This window comes from Protopterus annectens, chromosome 3.part0, assembly GCF_019279795.1.
Source record: "Protopterus annectens isolate FY-2018-M chromosome 3.part0, PAN1.0, whole genome shotgun sequence".
Classification (NCBI taxonomy): domain Eukaryota; kingdom Metazoa; phylum Chordata; order Ceratodontiformes; family Protopteridae; genus Protopterus; species Protopterus annectens.
The window spans coordinates 730,998,389-731,018,820 of record NC_056731.1 but is presented as its reverse complement, the minus strand read 5'-3'; the positions used below and the strand labels follow the sequence as shown (position 1 = coordinate 731,018,820).

Sequence of the window (20,432 nt, the reverse complement as noted above, 5' to 3'; positions counted from 1 at the left end):
GCTTTAAGCTATGACAACGGTGGGTCCTCTGATGGAGACTGGTGGCAAATTTAACTATTTTATTGTAGCAGGAGACAAGTTTCTTTCTTTGAGTATTATTTAACTTATTTTTAGGATAGGAGCAGTGTATGAGAGCTGTGTAGAACCAAAACAAAACCAATCCGAAAGCCCAGTAGTAAAACACAAAAACAGTTTTAATATGAAGCGCTTATCGTCGCTGTTTGTACCGGATTCAGATCCTAAGGAATTAATTTTTTTAAAGGCCTTTCAGCTTCCTGTCCTACCACTATTCTGTGGAGGCTGTTCTCTTTTTGGCAGTGGTAAGTGTTTTATGTCTTTCAAAGCTGCAAAACAATCAGTGTTCTCACTTTCTTTCGCAGACTTTTGTTATACGTAGGAATAGGTTATACTCTATGAACTATAAATAATTATTATCAAGATTTCCAATGATAACCCATCTTGTTATGTTTTCTTGACATGTACATCAAGATTCACCTTGAGAGCTTGATTGGAGGCCATAATCATCTATGCTATGTAGTGTGCAAGGCTAGTAAAGATAAAATTAACTGGTAAAGGAGACAGCTCAGGAGTGCAGGCAAGTCCTTCACATGAAATTGTTTAAACCCATGCTCTCAGTGATGATGTCATGCCATTAAAATATATTTTGACCCATACTGGCCTCAGCCCTGAACTGGAGAACGTCAAGAGTAGGACAAAGAGCTGGTAAACCCCACCATGGACAGGAGCACTGGGATGGATGGAAAATATGAAACAAAAAAGGGGGACACAAATTAATAATCATATTGAGGAAATGGCCAGTGTGTGGAAGGAATTCTTTGCACAAACGATTTCATTTAAGTCATACAGAGGACATTATCAATCACTCCTGAAAAGTTACACAGGCCATATGGTTTAAAGTGTTTAGGGCATGAAAAGATGGGATTTATAAACAACTTTTTCAGCTTTTCCCAGTTAGGGGGTCGCCACAGTGGATTGCCAGTCCACTAATGATTGGCTGTGGAATTTTATGGTGTTGAGTTGCCAGCCCAGCACCCAACCCTCAAAGAAGGCACACCCACACATGCACGCACCTGCATGTCTTTAAAGTTCTCCCAACCATGGGGAGGACATGCAGACTCTGCACAGAAGGAGCTCCAGATGAGAATCGAACTGGAGAACCTTTTGCTGTGAGGTGACAACACTAAATGCTGCATCACTGCAGCTATGGGATTTATAAACAACTAATGGTTGTAAAACATGGTATAAACCTTTGGAAGCAATTATTTAAATCATAGAAGTAACCAGCCTAAGTTCATTAAGAAAAATCTTCCAGGGGACAATATATTAGGGCACGTAGAATAACTAGCAAGGATAATAAGTTGAGGGAAGAGATGTCCCTTATTACAATCTTATTTTTAGCTGGGGGATACAGGAAAGGATTATTGTTGAATATAGAGAGTTAAATTTTGTCTAAAAGGGACAGTTATTTTCCCCCAATATTAACAAAACCTTTTATTAGTAATAGAGAATTTAACCTGAATCAGAAAGGAGGGGACACAGAGAGAAGAATGGTGTGTAACATCGATATGATGGTGGATGGTCATAATATACGTTCTATTATATGTAATAGTTGGAAGATTTTAGAAGGGGAGTAAGGATTTGGTTAAAGTAGTGGGAAGTGTACCTAGTTTTGTATATACCAATAGGATTAATATGAAAACATTATTGTCCAAAGATAGTACCAAATTATACCTGTAACTACCCTAACTGACAAAACAACATGGATGTTTAAATGTGGAGAGTGTAACATCTATCATTACGTATTACAGGCAACTTTTATTTCTTTTGATAGTTTCTTTTGATAGTTTGTCTAATACTTTAAAAATACCTGGTAGGTTTAGTTGTAAAACAAAGGTGTGTGTTCTAGTTGTTATGCCTTTTATGTAGTTATGACAACTAAACCATTAAAAGAAGGAATAAGGGAGCATTTATATAGTGTGAGAAAGTTTTTATTCTGATGAAGTCTATATAAACAAAAGTGGAGATTAGAATATTAAGTAGGCTAATTCCAGTGTTATTGATGTTCTTACTTTTCTTTTGCTGTTGATCAAGGTGGTTTGCACCATATTTTGTGTCTTTTTAATCATTGTCGGACTGGTGATCATTTGTTTTTTTTTTAAATATACAGAATTGCTGAAAGTAAGAAGCTCAGTTTGTATATTAGACACTGGGTAATAATATTGATGTTTTGTAGTATAGTCCCTGTATATAACCTGCATACTACACAATGGTCATTTGCATGAGCTTTGTTAGAGCAGCAGTTTACTAAATATATGTTTCATTTTATTTTTCATTTATTGTTCAACACTTACTTAGTTTGGAAAGTCTGTCTGTTTTGAGTTATCTATAAAGCAGCCACAGTTCACAGATTAAGCCTTATTTTAATCAGAATATTCAGACAATCTCATAAGAATTGTGCCAGCCCCATGCTTTCACATGCTGTTTTGTAGTTATTATTCCTAGAAAAGACATTGTATTACATAATTCATCACCACTGGCCACATTTCAATTTTATTCTTGTGTATTGTAGAATGGCTAGTGTTCCTCATCTCCTAAGCAGTAAACCTTGCTTTTAAAACCAGACTTTGCATATTCATGATGCTTTTAAGGCTAACACTTATATCTATACTTGTCAGAGTGCAAGAAACTGAAAAATACTCCCTTATAGCCTGAATATGTTTTAAGCAGTATGTTGTTTAATGAACAGATAAAGCTATTTCTGTAACAAATGTTGTAATACAAAGAAAAAGACATCAAAAGACATGAGTGCCAGATTTAATCTACATAAAGCCCACTCAAAAATGTCTGCCATACTGGCAAAGCTCATTGAAAGAATCTTCATCAATTATATTTGCCATACTGACAAGCAGCAGAAATATCTTAGATGTATCAGTTTGTAGGCTTTAGAACACCTTACATCCCTACTACATGTGTTAATAAATTGAATAAGCTATAATTCAAATGGTTAGTTCTCAGAAGTCACCATGAACGAGGTGGTGGTGCTGCGGTAGCATTGTCGCCTCACAGTAAGACGCTGTCCGGTTCAATTTGCAACTAGACCGTCTTCTGCGTGGAGACATGCGTGAATGGGCATACCTTCATTGAAGGTAGTGAATTAGGGCTGGCAACTTGGCACGTAAAAATCTATTGCCAATCATTAGCGGACCGGAATTCTGCTGTGGCGACCCCTAACCGGGAAAAGCCGAAAGACACAACAACACAACAAGTTCTCAGAAGTCACCATAAAGTGGATTTCCCCCATGTAGGCAAATTACCAAGAAGTAGATGAATAAAGCCAAAATTTCTTACTGGCTATTTCTGATGGTGTTATCTGCAGCTAACCTCCTAGTAGGGGACCCGTTAAGAAATAATTGAAGTTGCAGTCATTAGTGACTTTAGCAGAATTTTGTTATTTATTAAGATCAACACCAGCTCCAAGGACATTTCACCAATATAGGAAAAAAGATGAAGCCAGAGCCCAGGAGTAAAGAGAATGGAATGCACAGTCATCTGTGTATATCAAGTAGGAGTCTGCAAGGCTACTGTTACACTTCATCTCTCTAAGGATTTTGTGGGGGTACAAAGGAATGGGCTTGCCACTGGACTGTACAGCTTTAACATCAATGCAGTGATTTTCATGTATTATCTCGGTGTTCAACTTAGCCTGTAGAAATCAACACATATCTATGTAGCTAAATGCACATCTCTTTAGTGCTTTCATTCTATGAACAAAGCATTTTTCTTTTATTGTTTTTTGTAGTAAAGGAGACAGTCCTAGTCTGAGTTTGTTCACTTCTATGTAGACATGCTATATAACTACAAATCCTAAGATAATAAATAATATCTGATGTAACGGTATTGGGGGATAATAGTTTAAATGCACATTAGTGACTTTTTTGAAAGTGTACTCAGGTGCTTGTTGGCTTGGAGGTTTTCACTGAAAGAGTACAATTATTAAACAGCATATCAGCTAGTTATACCCTTTTACTTATCAGATAGTCACATTTTAAATAGTTTAACAGAGAAAACTGGAAGGTCAAATGTTGCCACTTGGTTACAGTGATAAAGAATTTATATGCCTGCACTGTGGATGCTACAAGCCATGAATTCAGCCCAAGCAGCCCACGTGGTGCCTCATGTGGGTAGGCAGTGCAATGCATATGACTTTAGTCCAGTCCCCTGCAGAACTGAGAGGAGGTTTAGTGCTGATGCCCACTGATACCCTATACATGGGCTATTGCTGTACAGGAGCATAGTTTAGGGCATAAAAAGAATCCCGGATGGGTGCTTGTATAATAGTCTGTCCTAACTGAACTTTGCCCGGAGTTGTTGTGAAGTGAAAGTCTGATTGCTTAGGAGGGTGCTGATCATTAGTAAGCAGTGAGGGTAAAATGGAACAAAAATATAAATAATTTATGAGATGTATGAGAGACCAGATCTTGAATATATATTCCTGGTAACAGTATAAATCAATTAATGATTTTGGTAAAGCTGCAATATTACAGACTAAGTTACCTCATTCTGGTTATAGGAAATATTTGCTGAACTAATCATAATGGGGAAGTGAGTAACAAATTAATAAATTTAAAAATTTCATCTGGTCTTAAAGTTTGTTTCTACAAAAATAATGTTTTTAATCAGGTTCTTCTGACTCAGTAAAGCATAATAAAATCACAATTATTTTTCAGGACCTGATAGCACTTCATCAGGCTCTAAAAGCTTTATTATTAATAACTGCAATTATTCAGCATATGGATGTTTAACTAAAAATGAAACTTATAAGAAAAGAAATGTGGAAAATAATTTATTAAACAAGAAAAAGAAACTACAGTAAGTACTTCTGTCCATTTAACTTTGGAACATAAACTGATAACAGTTGAAATACTCAGATAAACAGGTAACCAACCACATGAGTCACATGAAACTAAAATGACCACTAAGAGTAAAACCTTCATAAATCACTAAAAATCAAGACAGAAAAATATATAAAATATGTATGAAAAAAACTTTTAGTAAATCTAAAATCAAAATGCAAGAAAATGAATAATGAGCAGTGTATGTTTTTTTTTAATGTTTTAAAATTTAGTTTTTAATGTACACTTAACATTCAATACATCACTGAGTGCATTTTCTGTTTAATTTGCCTTATGGAGTGTCTGCTAATAATTCTCAAAACAATTAAAAATAGTCTCAACATCACTCATGTCTTTGGCCTAGTACCACTTTTCTCAAAATGTAATACACATTTTCTTTTTTGATTTGAACCCTGTAACACGTTTTGCTAAAGAAGTACCGAAATTATAATTTTAACAAGATGCCTATGCCCTTGATCTCAACTGTCATGCTGTGTGTCCTAAACAACTTGTACATTTGACTAAATAAACCAGCTGTCTGGTGTTAGAATTATAGTGTCCATCTGGGTTATATGCTCTAATGGGTATGGCCAAAATAGCAAAGAACATTCAATGTGAAAAGACATTGGAAGCATAGTGCCATGATTTTTATCTGACTCAATATTTGTTGGTATGCTGAATTTGGGTACTGCATTCACAAGACTGGCCAGATTAACATTTTTTCTTATTTTATAAGCAGTGGAATCTATTCAACTAATTCCACTACCTCTTACAGAGCAGTTTTTACAAAAAAGTACTTTTATATGCCCACTGATTCCACACTAAAAGCTAAGACTATGGCCATTTATCTATACAATGATCACTATAACATACATCTGTTTCACTACATTCTTGCATGTTGAAAGAAAGATTTTAGTACTTTAACCATTTATGGTCTCTGCTAGTTTTAGCAACCTGACCGTCAGACTGACTTGTATTTGATTTATTCAAACAGCTATTTCATTTCTTTATTAAACCGCTTATAATTCATTGTTGGTCCTTAATCTTGAAGAATGTGCAACTTGACTTTTCACAGATACAGCTTGACTTTTCACAGGATGCATACTTTTAAAATGTTGAAAAAATACTAGCTGTAACTTTTCTATGCATGCCAGTTTCAATGCATTTTATCAGGTTGTTTAAATAACTACAAAAAAGAAACTCATTGGAGTACGGCAAACATTAGGGGCGAAATGAAGAAGACTCGTCCATGTATTCAAATAATCAATGAACATGCCCAGTTCAACTTCCCTTCTACACCTTATGCATAAAACATTCTACAGAGAACAATAATAACAGACCAAATTTTTACCATACAGGTTGTTAGACATCTCATGTTGTTCCCAGTTGGCTACAAATGTATCTACAAATTGGGGGGCATAATAGGTCCCTAGTGTAACTACAAACGGGGGGGGGGGGGCATCTCTTTCTTTTTGTAAATTTTATCTTGCAGTATCTTAAAAATGTTCTTAAGCATCAAATGTAAACATTCACAAGTAAGATGTACTTCACAATTATTATACATTGTACTGTTTGATAATACACTTCTGTATCATTCATTCCACACATCCAGTGGAATTAATCTGTAACTTACTTAATGCCCAAAGTAACAAGAAAGAAAAGCAATGTTATTTTCTTCTCACTTATCAAACTGAATAATGATGACAGTGACAGTCTAACACAATATTTTAATTTATATGCCATATGTTCCATCTTTGATCCAATCACAGCTAATACTGGAAATAATAATGGCTTTGTGATGTCTTTGTGTATCTTCAAATTTTCATATATATATATAACCAAGGATGGGTAACAGAAAAATAATCACCTGTCTAAAGCTATCTGCCACAGAATGTGTGTCAGCCAACAACATTAGTTCTTCAATAAGTGGGATATACCTCTTGTCTTATAGTAATACAATAAAACCTTACATTGGTTAAAGCTTTCTGACACAGAATGTGTGTCAGGCAACAACATCAGTTCTTCTACATATGGGGTGTACCTCTTGTCTTGTAGTAATACAATAAAACATTTTATTGGTTAAAGCTTTCTGCCACAGAATGTGTGTCAGGCAACAACATCAGTTCTTTTATAAGTGGGATGTACCTCTTCTCTTGTAATAATACAATAAAACCTTTCATTGATTAAAGCTTTCTGCCACAGAATGTGTGTCAGGCAGCAGCAACAGTTCTTCTATAAGTGGGATGTACCTCTTGTCTTGTAGTAATACAATAAAATCTTTCAATGGTTAAAGCTTTCTGCCACAGAATCTGCATCAGCCAGCCTCAGTTCTTCTATAAGTGGGATGTACCTCTTTTCTTGCAGTAATAAAATAAAACCTTTCATTGGTTAACGATTTCTGCCACAGAATGTGTGTCAGCCAACAACATCAGTTCTTCTATAAGTAGGATGTACCTCTTGTCTTGTAGTAATACAATAAAACCTTTCATTGGTTAAAGCTTTCTGCCACAGAATGTGCGTCAGGAAACGACATCAGTTTATCAGGTTGTTTAAATAACTACAAAAAAGAAACTCATTGGAGTACGGCAAACATTAGGGGCGAAATGAAGAAGACTCGTCCATGTATTCAAATAATCGATGAACATGCCCAGTTCAACTTCCCTTCTACACCTTATGCATAAAACATTCTACAGAGAACAATAATAACAGACCAAATTTTTACCATACAGGTTGTTAGACATCTCATGTTGTTCCCAGTTGGCTACAAATGTATCTACAAATTGGGGGGCATAATAGGTCCCTAGTGTAACTAAAAACGGGGGGGGGGGGGTCATCTCTTTCTTTTTGTAAATTTTATCTTGCAGTATCTTAAAAATGTTCTTAAGCATCAAATGTAAACATTCACAAGTAAGATGTACTTCACAATTATTATACATTGTACTGTTTGATAATACACTTCTGTATCATTCATTCCACACATCCAGTGGAATTAATCTGTAACTTACTTAATGCCCAAAGTAACAAAAAAGAAAAACAATGTTATTTTCTTCTCACTTATCAAACTGAATAATGATGACAGTGACAGTCTAACAAAATATTTAAATTTATATGCCATATGTTCCATCTTTGATCCAATCACAGCTAATACTGGAAATAATAATGGCTTTGTGATGTCTTTGTGTATCTTCGAATTTTCATATATATATAACCAAGGATGGGTAACAGAAAAATAATCACCTGTCTAAAGCTATCTGCCACAGAATGTGTGTCAGCCAACAACATTAGTTCTTCAATAAGTGGGATATACCTCTTGTCTTATAGTAATACAATAAAACCTTACATTGGTTAAAGCTTTCTGACACAGAAAGTGTGCCAGCCAACAACATCAGTTCTTCTACATATGGGGTGTACCTCTTGTCTTGTAGTAATACAATAAAACATTTTATTGGTTAAAGCTTTCTGCCACAGAATGTGTGTCAGGCAACAACATCAGTTCTTTTATAAGTGGGATGTACCTCTTCTCTTGTAATAATACAATAAAACATTTCATTGATTAAAGCTTTCTGCCACAGAATGTGTGTCAGGCAGCAGCAACAGTTCTTATATAAGTGGGATGTACCTCTTGTTTTGTAGTAATACAATAAAACCTTTCAATGGTTAAAGCTTTCTGCCACAGAATCTGCATCAGCCAGCCTCAGTTCTTCTATAAGTGGGATGTACCTCTTTTCTTGCAGTAATAAAATAAAACCTTTCATTGGTTAAAGATTTCTGCCACAGAATGTGTGTCAGCCAACAACATCAGTTCTTCTATAAGTGGGATGTACCTCTTGTCTTGTAGTAATACAAAAAGACCTTTCATTGGTTAAAGCTTTCTGCCACAGAATGTGCGTCAGGAAACGACATCAGTTCTTCTATCAGTGGGATGTACCTCTTTTCTTGTAATACAATAAAACCTTTCATTGGTTAAAGCTTTCTGCCACAGAATGTGTGTCAGCCAACAACATCAGTTCTTCTATAAGAGGGATGTACCCCTTGTTTTGTAGTAATACAATAACTCCTTTCATTGGTTAAAGCTTTCTGCCACAGAATGTATGTCAGCCAACAATATCAGCGCTTCTATAAGTGGGATTTACCTCTTGTCTTGTAGTAATACAATAAAACCTTTCATTTGTTAAAGCTTTCTGCCACAGAATTTGTGTCAGGCAACAGCATCAGTTCATATATCAGTTGGATGTACCTCTTGTCTTGTAGTAATGCAATAAAACATTTCATTGGTTAAAGCTTTCTGCCACAGAATGTGTGTCAGGTAACAACATCAGCTCTTCTATAAGTGGGATGTACCTCTTCTCTTGTAGTAATACAATAAAACCTTTCATTGGTTAAAGCTTTCTGCCACAGAATGTGCATCAGGCAACAACATCAGTTCTTCTACAAGTGGGAAGTAACTCTTGTCTTGTAGTAATACAATAAAACCTTTTATTGGTTAAAACTTTCTGCACAGAATGTGTCAGCCAACAACATCAGTTCTTCTACAAGTGGGATGTACCTTTTGTCTTGTAGTAAGACAATAAAACCTTTCATTGGTTAAAGCTTTCTGCCACAGAATGTGTGTCAGCCAGCAACATCGGTTCTTCTATAAGTGGGATGTACCTCTTGTCTTGTAGTAATACAATAAAACCTTTCATTGGTTAAAGCTTTCTACCACAGAATGTGCATCAGGCCAAAACATCAGTTTTTCTATAAGTGGGATGTACCTCTTGTCTTGTAGTAATACAATAAAACCTTTCATTGGTTAAAGCTTTCTGCCACAGAATGTGTGTCAGCCAACAACATCAGTTCTTCTATAAGTGGCATGTACCTCTTGTCTTGTAGTAATACAATATAACCTTTTATTGGTTAAAGCTTTCTGCCATAGAATGTGTGTCAGGGAACAACATCAGTTCTTATTTAAGTGGGATGTACCTCTTGTCTTGTAGTAAAACAATATAACCTTTCATTGGTTAAAGCTTTTTGCCACATAATGTGTGTCAGGCAACAACATCAGTTCTTCTATAAGTGGGATGCAACTCTTGTCTTCTAGTAATACAATATAACCTTTCATTGGTTAAAGCTTTCTGTCACAGAATGTGTGCCAGCCAACAACATCAGTTCTTCTATAAGTGGGATGTACCTCTTGTCTTGTAGTAATACACAAAAACCTTTCATTGGTTAAAGCTTTCTGCCAGAGAATGTGTGTCAGCCAACAACATCAGTTCTCCTATAAATGGGATGCACCTCTTGTCTTTTAGTAATACAATAAAATCTTTCATTGGCTAAAACTTTTTGCCACATAATGTACATCAGGCAACAACATCAGTTCTTATATAAGTGGGAGGTACCTCTTGTCTTGTAGTCATACAATAAAACCTTTCATTGGTTAAAGCTTTCTGCCAGAGAATGTGTGTCAGCCAACAACATCAGTTCTTCTATAAGTGGGATGTACTTCTTGTCTTGTAGTAATACACGAAAACCTTTCATTGGTTAAAGCTTTCTGCCAGAGAATGTGTGTCAGCCAACAACATCAGTTCTTCTATAAGTGGGATGTACCCCTTGTTTTGTAGTAATACAATAAAACCTTTCATTGGTTAAAGCTTTCTGCCACAGAATGTGTGTCAGGCAGCAGCAACAGTTCTTCTATAAGTGGGATGTACCTCTTGTCTTATAGTAATACAATAAAACCTTTCAATGGTTAAAACTTTCTGCCACAGAATGTGCATCAGGCAACAACATCAGTTATTCTATAAGTGGTATGTACCTCTTGTCTTGTAGTAATACAATAAAACCTTTCATTGGTTAAAGCTTTCTGCCACAGAATGTGCATCAGGCAACAACATCAGTTCTTCTACAAGTGGGATGTACTTCTTGTCTTGTAGTAATACAATAAAATAAACCTTTCATTGGTTAACATGCTACACATGCTTTGAGCACAATCTGCAGTGTTCATAATCACCAGTTAACCTTTTATCATTTTCACACTTATCATGATACTATATATGACCCTACGGACTTACAGTGCATTTGGTGCATTGCTTGATTCCCTTATCTAAAAACTCTGTATCGCTTGTAAGTTGTACTAAGGAGCTGTACCATTACTCATAATGGTGTGTACATGCTAAAAATCATAGTGGGTTTAATCAACTCCCCCCCCTCAATATAGTAAAAAATAAAATCCCACCCCCACCAGTATCCGAACCTGGTATAGCTACACCAATTTCTAATGACTTCAACATTAATATACCTTCCACAATACTACATTTAAGTTTTTCTGTAGTTAATATAGTCATTGTCCAAAGTTTATGTAACATTTTCCCACTGCAGTCAAAACATGAGTTTTGTTTTGGATGCATACAGCTTGGGTCACATTAAAAAATAAATAAAATAAAAGATTTATTTTATTTAGGATTTGCATGTCATTTAAGTTCTAAGTGGAGTGGCGGTTGGGGGGGGGGTTTATGATATTTAATCTTAATTGCCATAACTGCTCTTTATTCTCCAGTCTTGTTTCCCATTTATCCCCTCTCCAATGTTATAAAATTTGTTCAATAATAGCAAACTCAAAACTTGATAAAATTAATATCTTTAATGGAATGTTTAATTAGATCTTTGTTTTGTTTCTTCTAGATATGTCATAATTATGCTCATAGACTGTAACTTTTAACACTCTCTTTGTCTTCCCTATATAAAGACAAGAACAAGTGACACATTTCACTATATCTATATATTTATACACATACCACTCTTAATTGCTACATTTTCAATTTTGAAGTGAAATAGTGGAGTTAAAAAGATTTTCTAAAGTTATTGTTGCACTTAGTAGTTTATAGGGATATTGTCTACAATTTCTAAATGTTCTAGTTGCCTTACTCATTTTTCTGTTATTACAAAGGGGCTGACCATAATTAATTTTGACAGGATTTTCATATTCTTGTTAATATGAATATGATCTGGTTGGCATCTAGTCCTCATACCATTTCTATCCATGATCTGTTTTGAATACAAACTGTGGAGTTTCACCTACTATTTTTGTAATATTGCCACTATTCTTTAAAATGTTCCAATTTTGCCTTACAGTATTAATAACTCATTTAATCACAATGCAAATTGAAAATCTAAAGCTCTTTCATAATATTTTTCACATTCATAACAGGGCATCCTTTATTTAATTGTGTACCTCAGAATTATTTAAACTTAGAATCTATCTTGTCACCTCTGTGCTGATGTCCATGATTAGCTGTTCTGAATCTATTCCCAGTGACAGACATTTTTTACATTTTCTCTAACCTGATTTTTCACTTTCATTATATTTAATTCTTTTGTTAAAAATGCTACCCATAAATTATATATTACATCAATATATAAAATGTGAAAGAAGTTAATTCTTGCAAGTGTAGTTGTTGAAAGGCAGTGAACAGTTCTGCTAACTGAAAACAGGGAATAATCTGTAATGCTATTAATTCAAACTTGTAAGCACAATGTCTCAGCAATTTAAAACTGGGAAACAATTACATGAGATTATTAAAAAAACAAAATCTTGAACATTATCTTTTAGCAGAGTTAAAAAAATTGCCATTAGTAAGAATGGTGATCCTACCTTGAAAGAAGCTTTTCACTCTCAGATAACTGACACTAAGGCGAAGAACAGAAAGTTTGTCCAATTTGGAAATTATTTCAGGTGAGAAAGGTAACAGACTGGCTAGGTGGTCCAACTCAGCATTTAGTCGATCCCTGTGCCTTTTTGATGGGTTTGACTTTTCATTCACAGTTACTGACTTTCTGCTGGAGAGAAAAATAAAACAGACATGAATACTTGTCATTTTTTTATTTTGATTTATTGATTTATTTTTTAACTTTGTTGATCTGGTTGGCATCTGGTCCTCAGACGATTTTCAACCATGACCTGGGCAAGAACTATCTACACAACTTGTTCTGCAGAATCCATCCATCCATCCATCCATCCACAACCGTTTTCCCATTTTTTTTGCACATGTGATTGGGGTGTCACTCCAACAGTGACAATCATCTAGATCTAACATTCACACTGCCGGATGGCCAGTCCTGCCGCAGATGTTCTGTAGAATAAACATCTAAAATATTTGGCTTACATTGAATCAAATGTAAAACATGATAAATAGTATGATTAATTAACAGATTCTTTTCAAACTTGTGCAAACTGAACTTGAAAGCTTTAAGTTTAAATATGATTAAAACTTAAGCTTATATGTTGCAATTTTTATCACTTTTCTCTAAGTTTACATTCTCCAGAAAAGGCTAAATAAAGAAAGTTGTAATTTTGATTCTCTGCAATTCCATATCAGCCTCTGATTTTGAAAGTGATGTCACATTTTACACTAGATGCTACAAACCTGGATGCATTGAAATAAACTTATGTTAATTGCCGTTGTAGTATCCAAAACTATCTGTCTCCCTTCCTTTTGGTATCAGACTAGCTACCAAAATGAAATATTTTCTAGATTTAAACTCTGTTCTCAAGAACAACTCTGCATCTAAGAGAATAAAATCACTTACTTCAGTCTTATCCCTTTTATTGCACTTGGTCTCTAGCGTAATTAGTTTCAGGCAATAGTGCCACACATTATAAACATTATTCGCATGTTACAAGCTCTCTAATGTAAAGTAAAGAATCAAAATATAAGTATAATGGATGGCATACTTAGTAATATGTTAAGTATCCATGAAAAGGTTATATTCAACCAACTGGAGCAATCCATTAAAATAAAGTCCATGGCAATAATTGTTGAACAGTGTACTCTAATATATCACAGATATTTCTACAGTGTACTTGAAATAATCAGAAAACAGAAAATTCAAAAATGGCTTTTCTATTGTATTGCTGATGTGAGGGACATGGGAGATGCCCTCCAGGGGTGCACAACTTCAGATAAAGGCTAACTTGCATCAGGATGCGATGTTCCAGTATGCTATTCATCGAATTGTGTGCCTGAGATTTATTGGGAGTACATTCAGTATGACAACAGAACTATACTGAACAGTAAATATTATTATACAATTATTCAGTCCAAGGCAGTGATGGAAAATTCTGAGGAAGTTTTCATTAGTCTAATTTGTTTATTTATTTATTTATTTATTGTTGACCGGGTTGGTCTGGTTGGGCATGTGCCCATTTTTAGTAGACACCCGATGAGAAAAGCTCCAAAAAGTAGATAGCATAGGTAAAACATAAAAATAAATCACAATACTGTTAATGTCATACAGTTACAATACATACATAAATTGTAATAATAAGCACATACAGATTGCATCCTATACAAAGTTCTGTTATATTTTCTTATTGGGGTAAGGCACCAGCATTGAGATGTAAGGTATCCTCTTATGCTTGCTCCCAGTAAACAGAGATAAGATACAGTGTTAGTATAAGCTAAGGAGGTTTTGGGCTAAACATAGTCACAGTGCAGTTGCTTACAGATGGTTCATGAAAATTTTGTACTCTTGCTGATAAAATGAATGTTTGCAACTGACCGCACTATATGCATGCTGACTGTGTGTATGCCCAGACCTACTCCTTTTCAGAAAAGCAGAGTTAGGCATCAGCTACCTGTCTGTGCCACAGCTTATCTATAGTCTTCGGCATAACTGCTAACAAATCTGAAAAAAAAGAAGGGCAAAGGGTAGACCTTATGCGTCTATATTCAGCCATCGAATGGCATGATTATCAAACAGCGATTTGCTGAACACAAACCCTCGAATGTGCCTTTCCTTGAGGAGGCACATCATCATAAAAAAAACACTGAATGGCCATAGTTGGCCAACAGAAAGTAAACAGCATGCATGTACTTGTAGGTAAAGTAGTGATAAGAAAACTTTCCCTTTCCCCACTGCAGTGCGATCTCAGAGTTGCTCTATATAATTAGGGGGTGTGAGGGGGTGCAGGCCCCCACATTAGGAGGATTCAAATCCTCCAGCCACCCACAACCCCCAATGTGGGAGGCTCTGCCCCCCCAATACATATACTAACTTCGAGCCAACTGTGTGTCTTTTTTTACGATGATGTGTGGTTTCACTGAAAGGGACTTTTGATGGCTTATGTTCGGCAAATGGGCATTCGATGAAAGTGCCATTCAACGGCTGAACACAGACGCAGATCTTATATAACAAGAAAACTTCTTCATCTGCAGCTGATCTTTCTATTCACAGGAACTTGTAAAGACAAATTGTTAAGGTCCAAATAATCTGTGTCAAGAAGCAAAACATATTCCAAAAGAAAAAATACAGCAAGGGTTATATAATATCAGGTTGTAGTTGAACTGCACAAAGTATCTCAGAGTTATAGTAGTAATTATTTATATAGCCTCAGTCGCTATACATACATAGCTGCCAGCCCAACAGTTCCATCAGTGCTGATTTATTTTTTTGTATAACAATTACACCTTCAAGTTATCTGTCACATGTTTCTTTTCTCTCTCTGTGATTACAGTTTCATTAGACAAGACTTAATGAACACATTATGAGGAAGATGGGGTGAAGGCTTTAATAGACAGAGACAAATAGAAAAGTCTAGATTTCTAATTGACAGAAAAATGTAGTTTGTCTTTTAAGAATGGAGAATTACATTAAGAAATCACAGGACTTAGGCAAGGCAAGTTTTGTGAAAGAGAATCTAATACAGAACTAGATGTTGAAATAGTAGAGCATACAAAGGCCAGAAGACAATTGCTGCAAAGGGCACCTACTATACACAGTACGCAAAACACATGCAAACATTTTCTAGGTTTTATTTTCTGAAAATTAAGGAAATTCTGGGAAGTAACCATTTAGCTAACACTTGCAAAATTTCTGACTACACTTCTGGGCATTAAATGTTCTTGATTTAATAGAGTGTTTGAAACACATCTGCAGTAAGACTTAAATGATATAAAATATGACTAGAAGAAAGAAATATTCTCTGCTTTGACCAAATCAGCAAAAACAGTCATTAATAAAATCTGAACTCTCTCCACCCAGAGAAAACTTTTACGGGATAAGCAGCCATTACTTATTGGAAAAATAAACAAACACCCATTGTGAGAGTACATATTTATGTGTCAGTGATAAAAATGAGCTACTAAGCAACACCCGCATATAATTTATTTTGTTCCTTATAAATAACTTATGCCAAAATCAGTGTGTTCCCTGTAAGGATTCTTATTAGTTTTAGTTTGTTCTGTGGTGCATAATATTTTCTGTCTCTTTAGCAGATTCACTGGGCTGTCTTGATTTATTTTCTGAAGTTAAGGATCATTTCAGAACACTGTGATGTAAGATAATCTGATCATAACTCATACATCTTTGTCTGAAAATGGCAGATAAGTAATTTTGTGCAAATGGAAGAAAACTCTTCATGGCATTTATCCTCCTAGAGAAATGAAAAAATGCCAACAACCAAGTGTTGTTTTGAAGTCTATAAAGAAATTACTATGTACACCCAGACTGCTGCATTACTCATTTAAAATAACTTACTAGTCTGAAACAGATTGTTAAGAATCATTCTTCTCTTAAAAAGATATGGATTGAGCTACTTTCAAATAGAAGCTAACTTTTTAGTAATCAGGAAATTTGCTTAGTATTTGAAGCACTAACAAGAACTTAGGGGCATCATCATGGCTGACATATTTAAGCATTCTTCTGTTATCACATGTCATTTTCCAATGCTGGCTGGTTGTTAGCTTCTGTGCACATGAATCTGGTTGCACTATGCCCACTACATTTTGCATCCCACTAGTAATATCAATCCTCATATAGTGTTTGGTAACTGATAGTCCTAGTCAAACAGTCTTAATATAAACATATAGAACGGGAAGTGAAACCAGGATAACCTACATCCCTAAATGTGAAAAAGTACCTTTCCATTCCTTATATCTTCTTACTCTCCCTTCTTCACTTACTTCCTTACTGCTATCTAATTTTATTCCCTGACTTTCTCTATAAATAAACCATAAGCCTGTTTCTCTCTTACATCATATTGCAGTTGCTATTTGTATTAGACTAACTTACCTTTAATTTCTGTACATACTGTCTACATTTCTCTAAATACTGAATGATTGTCATATATCTTCCATTGATTTTTAACCAATGTTTTTATATTATATCTAATTTGTTATAATTATTGAAACTGCATAGGCTCATAGGTAGGCTATCTGCCTGAAGGCATTTATAAGCCTAGCCAGAATGTGTTGGCTTTCTTCGCCCCCTTAGATTAGTTTCCTGTGCTTCTGTCCTGCAGAGCCACTGAAGTGATCCCGGGGTAAACTTTCTGTTTCCCATCCACTCATCAAAGTTTCTTTTGAAGAGTGCTAGTGAGGAGCTCTGCCTAACATAGATTGGAATCTTATTCCAAAGCATGGGAAGTCTCTGGGACAGGAATCTATCCCTCCAGCACGTCCTATTTATTGTTGTGGTGAGGTTTAGATCCCTAGAGAGTGTGGCTTGAGGGGATAAGGTTTTCTTTAGGTGGAGCATGTCCATCAATTCTGGGTTGGACATGGCCTTCTATGTCAGGCAGAGATCACCTCTGAGTAGACGGTATGCAACCGAGTACAGCTGGAGTTTCTTCAGTCATGCTGCATAGGGCATCTGTTTGAAGGCAGTGATCCTCTTGGTGAGGTACTTCTGTGGTCTTTCCAGCTGTTGCAGGTGTCTTGTAAGGTACATCCCAAATGGGGCATTGTACTCTATGATGGGTCTGATGAGGGATGAGTAGAGGGGCACAATGACCTCTTTTGATCTGGATACAAACCCTTTTGTGATTAGGTGGGCCACATAGAAGGATTTTCTAACCACTTTGGCAATGTGATTATCAAAGTTGAGATTACTATCTACTTGGGTCTCCAGATCCCTTATTACATCTTTTGTATTTAGGGGACTACAACCTATGTGGTAGTTTGTGAGTGCTTTGTTTTTTCCAAAGGGGATGACTATGCACTTTTTGGCATTTAGATTGAGACCATGCTTTTGACACCAGGTATCTGTCTCAGTGAGACCCTTTTGGAGGATGTCTGTGTCAGCTGGAGAGTCAATTATAGCCCCTAGTTTGCAGTCATCTGCGAACTTGGTCAGCCATAGTCCTCCTGTCCTTATCTGTACCTCTGAGAAGTATATGCTGATCAGAAGGGGTCCTAGGACTGAGCCCTGAGGAATGCCACTTGTAACCAATTTAGAGTCGGACCTAGCTCCCCTCAACTCTCACCATGTGGGTTCTGTCCGTGAGCCAGTTGGCAACCCATCTTGTGATGTAGGGGTTTATGTTCAGGCTGGTGAGCTTGTCTATAATACCAGAATGGGGAATGGTGTCAAAGGCCTTAGCGAGATCTAGGTAGGCTGTGTGTACCACCTTTCCCTCATCTATAGCCTTGCTAACTGTCTCAAAGAAGTCTGCCAGGTTTAGGAGGCATGATCTGCCCTTAACAAAGCCGAACTGGGTAGGGTCCAGTCTTTGGAGGTTCCCAATGTCTCTGTTAATGAGTTCCATGATGATGCGCTCCATAGCCTTGCAGACTAAGCTAGCCAGGCTTATAGGACGATAGTTCCTGGGGTCTGTTGTGGCTCCACTTTTGTGGAATGGAATAACTGTTGCTGTGTGCCACTCTATGGGTACGTAGCCTGTGGAGAGGCTGAGTTTGAACAGTGTGTTTAGGTGAGGGGTTAATTCATCTTTGAGGTCGTGTAGGACGCAGCCTGGGACACCATCCGGTCCCATTAATGCTGTGTTTTTGGCTTTGGAGAGGGCTGTTTTAACCTGAGTGTCTGTGATTTCAGGGACTCTACATTCTTCTGGTATGGTTATGGGCCCTTTTGGGGGTGAGAGGGGGGGTGAAGTTTGCGCTGAACCTGTCTGCCAGGATGTTGGCGATATTGGTCGGTTCAGTGTATTTTGTGCCATTCTGCACTAACTCCGAGCAGATCTGAGCATTACCACTTAGATTCTTGACATAGCTAAAAAATGCCTTGTGGTTATCTTTAGAGTCCTTGGCAATTTTTCTTTCAAAGCTTGCCTTGGATGATTTTATGAGGGATCGTAGTTTCTTGCTGATACTGATCAGGGATGTCTTCCCTTCTTGGGATTTTACTCTTTGCTGTACTAGTTTCCTCCTTCTATTGTATAGCTTGTTTAAGGCAGGAGTCCACCAGACTGATATCCTGATGTTTTTGTTTTATTTTTAAAGATTGTAAAAGTATTGTTCTTAAATGTCTTGTAATAATTTGAAGCTTTTTTCCCCTGGCCTCCGCTGAAAATAGGCTTCTACCCAGTCAGACTTTGTAATCAAATCTCAATAAATAAACAATTAATAAATAAATGGTATAACCATTTGCATCCGACAGCTGCAGATATGATATTATAACACTAAGGATAATACTGGCCTGAAAGATATTCATCTGACAAACTTGACTATAAAATTATTCTCTATCACAATGTTCAGTATCATTGTAGAAACATATGACCCCCTCTATACAATATCCATGTACTGTCATTCCTGTCTTACCATGTATTTCATAACGACTATTACGCCTCACCACCATAACTGAAGTGATTAGGTACATGCCCTTCATAGCAATTGCTTTATGGTCTTAATATGGTGTGGAATTTCATTAACATCCCTTCTTACACCATTCTTTCTTTATATTACCTGTCTACACAACCTATATGGGAATCTAGCTTGAAGTGCTTACTGCAAGGAGAATCTTGGGTTGTTTAATGTCCTTGCATGCATTAAAGCCTCCCCAGCAGCTGCAGAGGAACTACTTACTTTGTAGCTTTACTACAACATCTTCTTCACCATAACGTGTTAGTTTTCATTGTGAAGTGTTCCAAGAACTATTGACAACTTGTCTTTTTCTAGGAAGCAAGACACTACATCTGCTGCATTTCATGTGAAAATATGGTAGTCTGTGCATTATTTTAGATAGTGAGGCATTGTGACAATATGGTAGTCTGTGCATTATTTTAGATAGTGAGGCATTGTGACAATATGGTAGTCTGTGAATTATTTTAGATAGTGAGGCATTGTGACAATATGGTAGTCTGTGAATTATTTTAGATAGTGAGGCATTGTGAAAATATGGTAGATGGCACATTATTTTAGATAGTGAGGCATTGTGAAAATATGGTAGTCTGTGAATTATTTTAGATAGTGAGGCACTGTGAAAATATGGTAGTATGTGCATTATTTTAGATAGTGAGGCATTGTAACAATATGGTAGTCTGTGAATTATTTTAGATAGTGAGGTATTGTGACAATATGGTAGTCTGAATTATTTTAGATAGTGTGGCATTGCGAAAATATGGTAGTTGCATTATTTTAGATAGTGAGGCATTGTGAAAATATGGTAGTCTATGAATTATTTTAGATAGTGAGGCATTGTGAAAATATGGTAGTCTGTGAATTATTTTAGATAGTGAGGCATTGTGAAAATATGGTAGTCTGTGATGAATTATTTTAGATAGTGAGGCATTGTGGATTCAGTCTT

General features: G+C 36.1%; 1 protein-coding gene across 1 annotated transcript in view; it reads right to left on the bottom strand.

Moving 5' to 3' along the window:
• LOC122796913 (aryl hydrocarbon receptor repressor-like) overlaps positions 1-20,432 on the bottom strand; it is a 733,267-nt gene that overhangs the window by 510,097 nt on the left and 202,738 nt on the right. Inside the window, exon 3 of the mRNA XM_044065671.1 lies at positions 12,544-12,728. Coding sequence (XP_043921606.1) covers positions 12,544-12,728 — 185 coding nt within the window. The remainder of the gene's footprint in view (positions 1-12,543; positions 12,729-20,432) is intronic.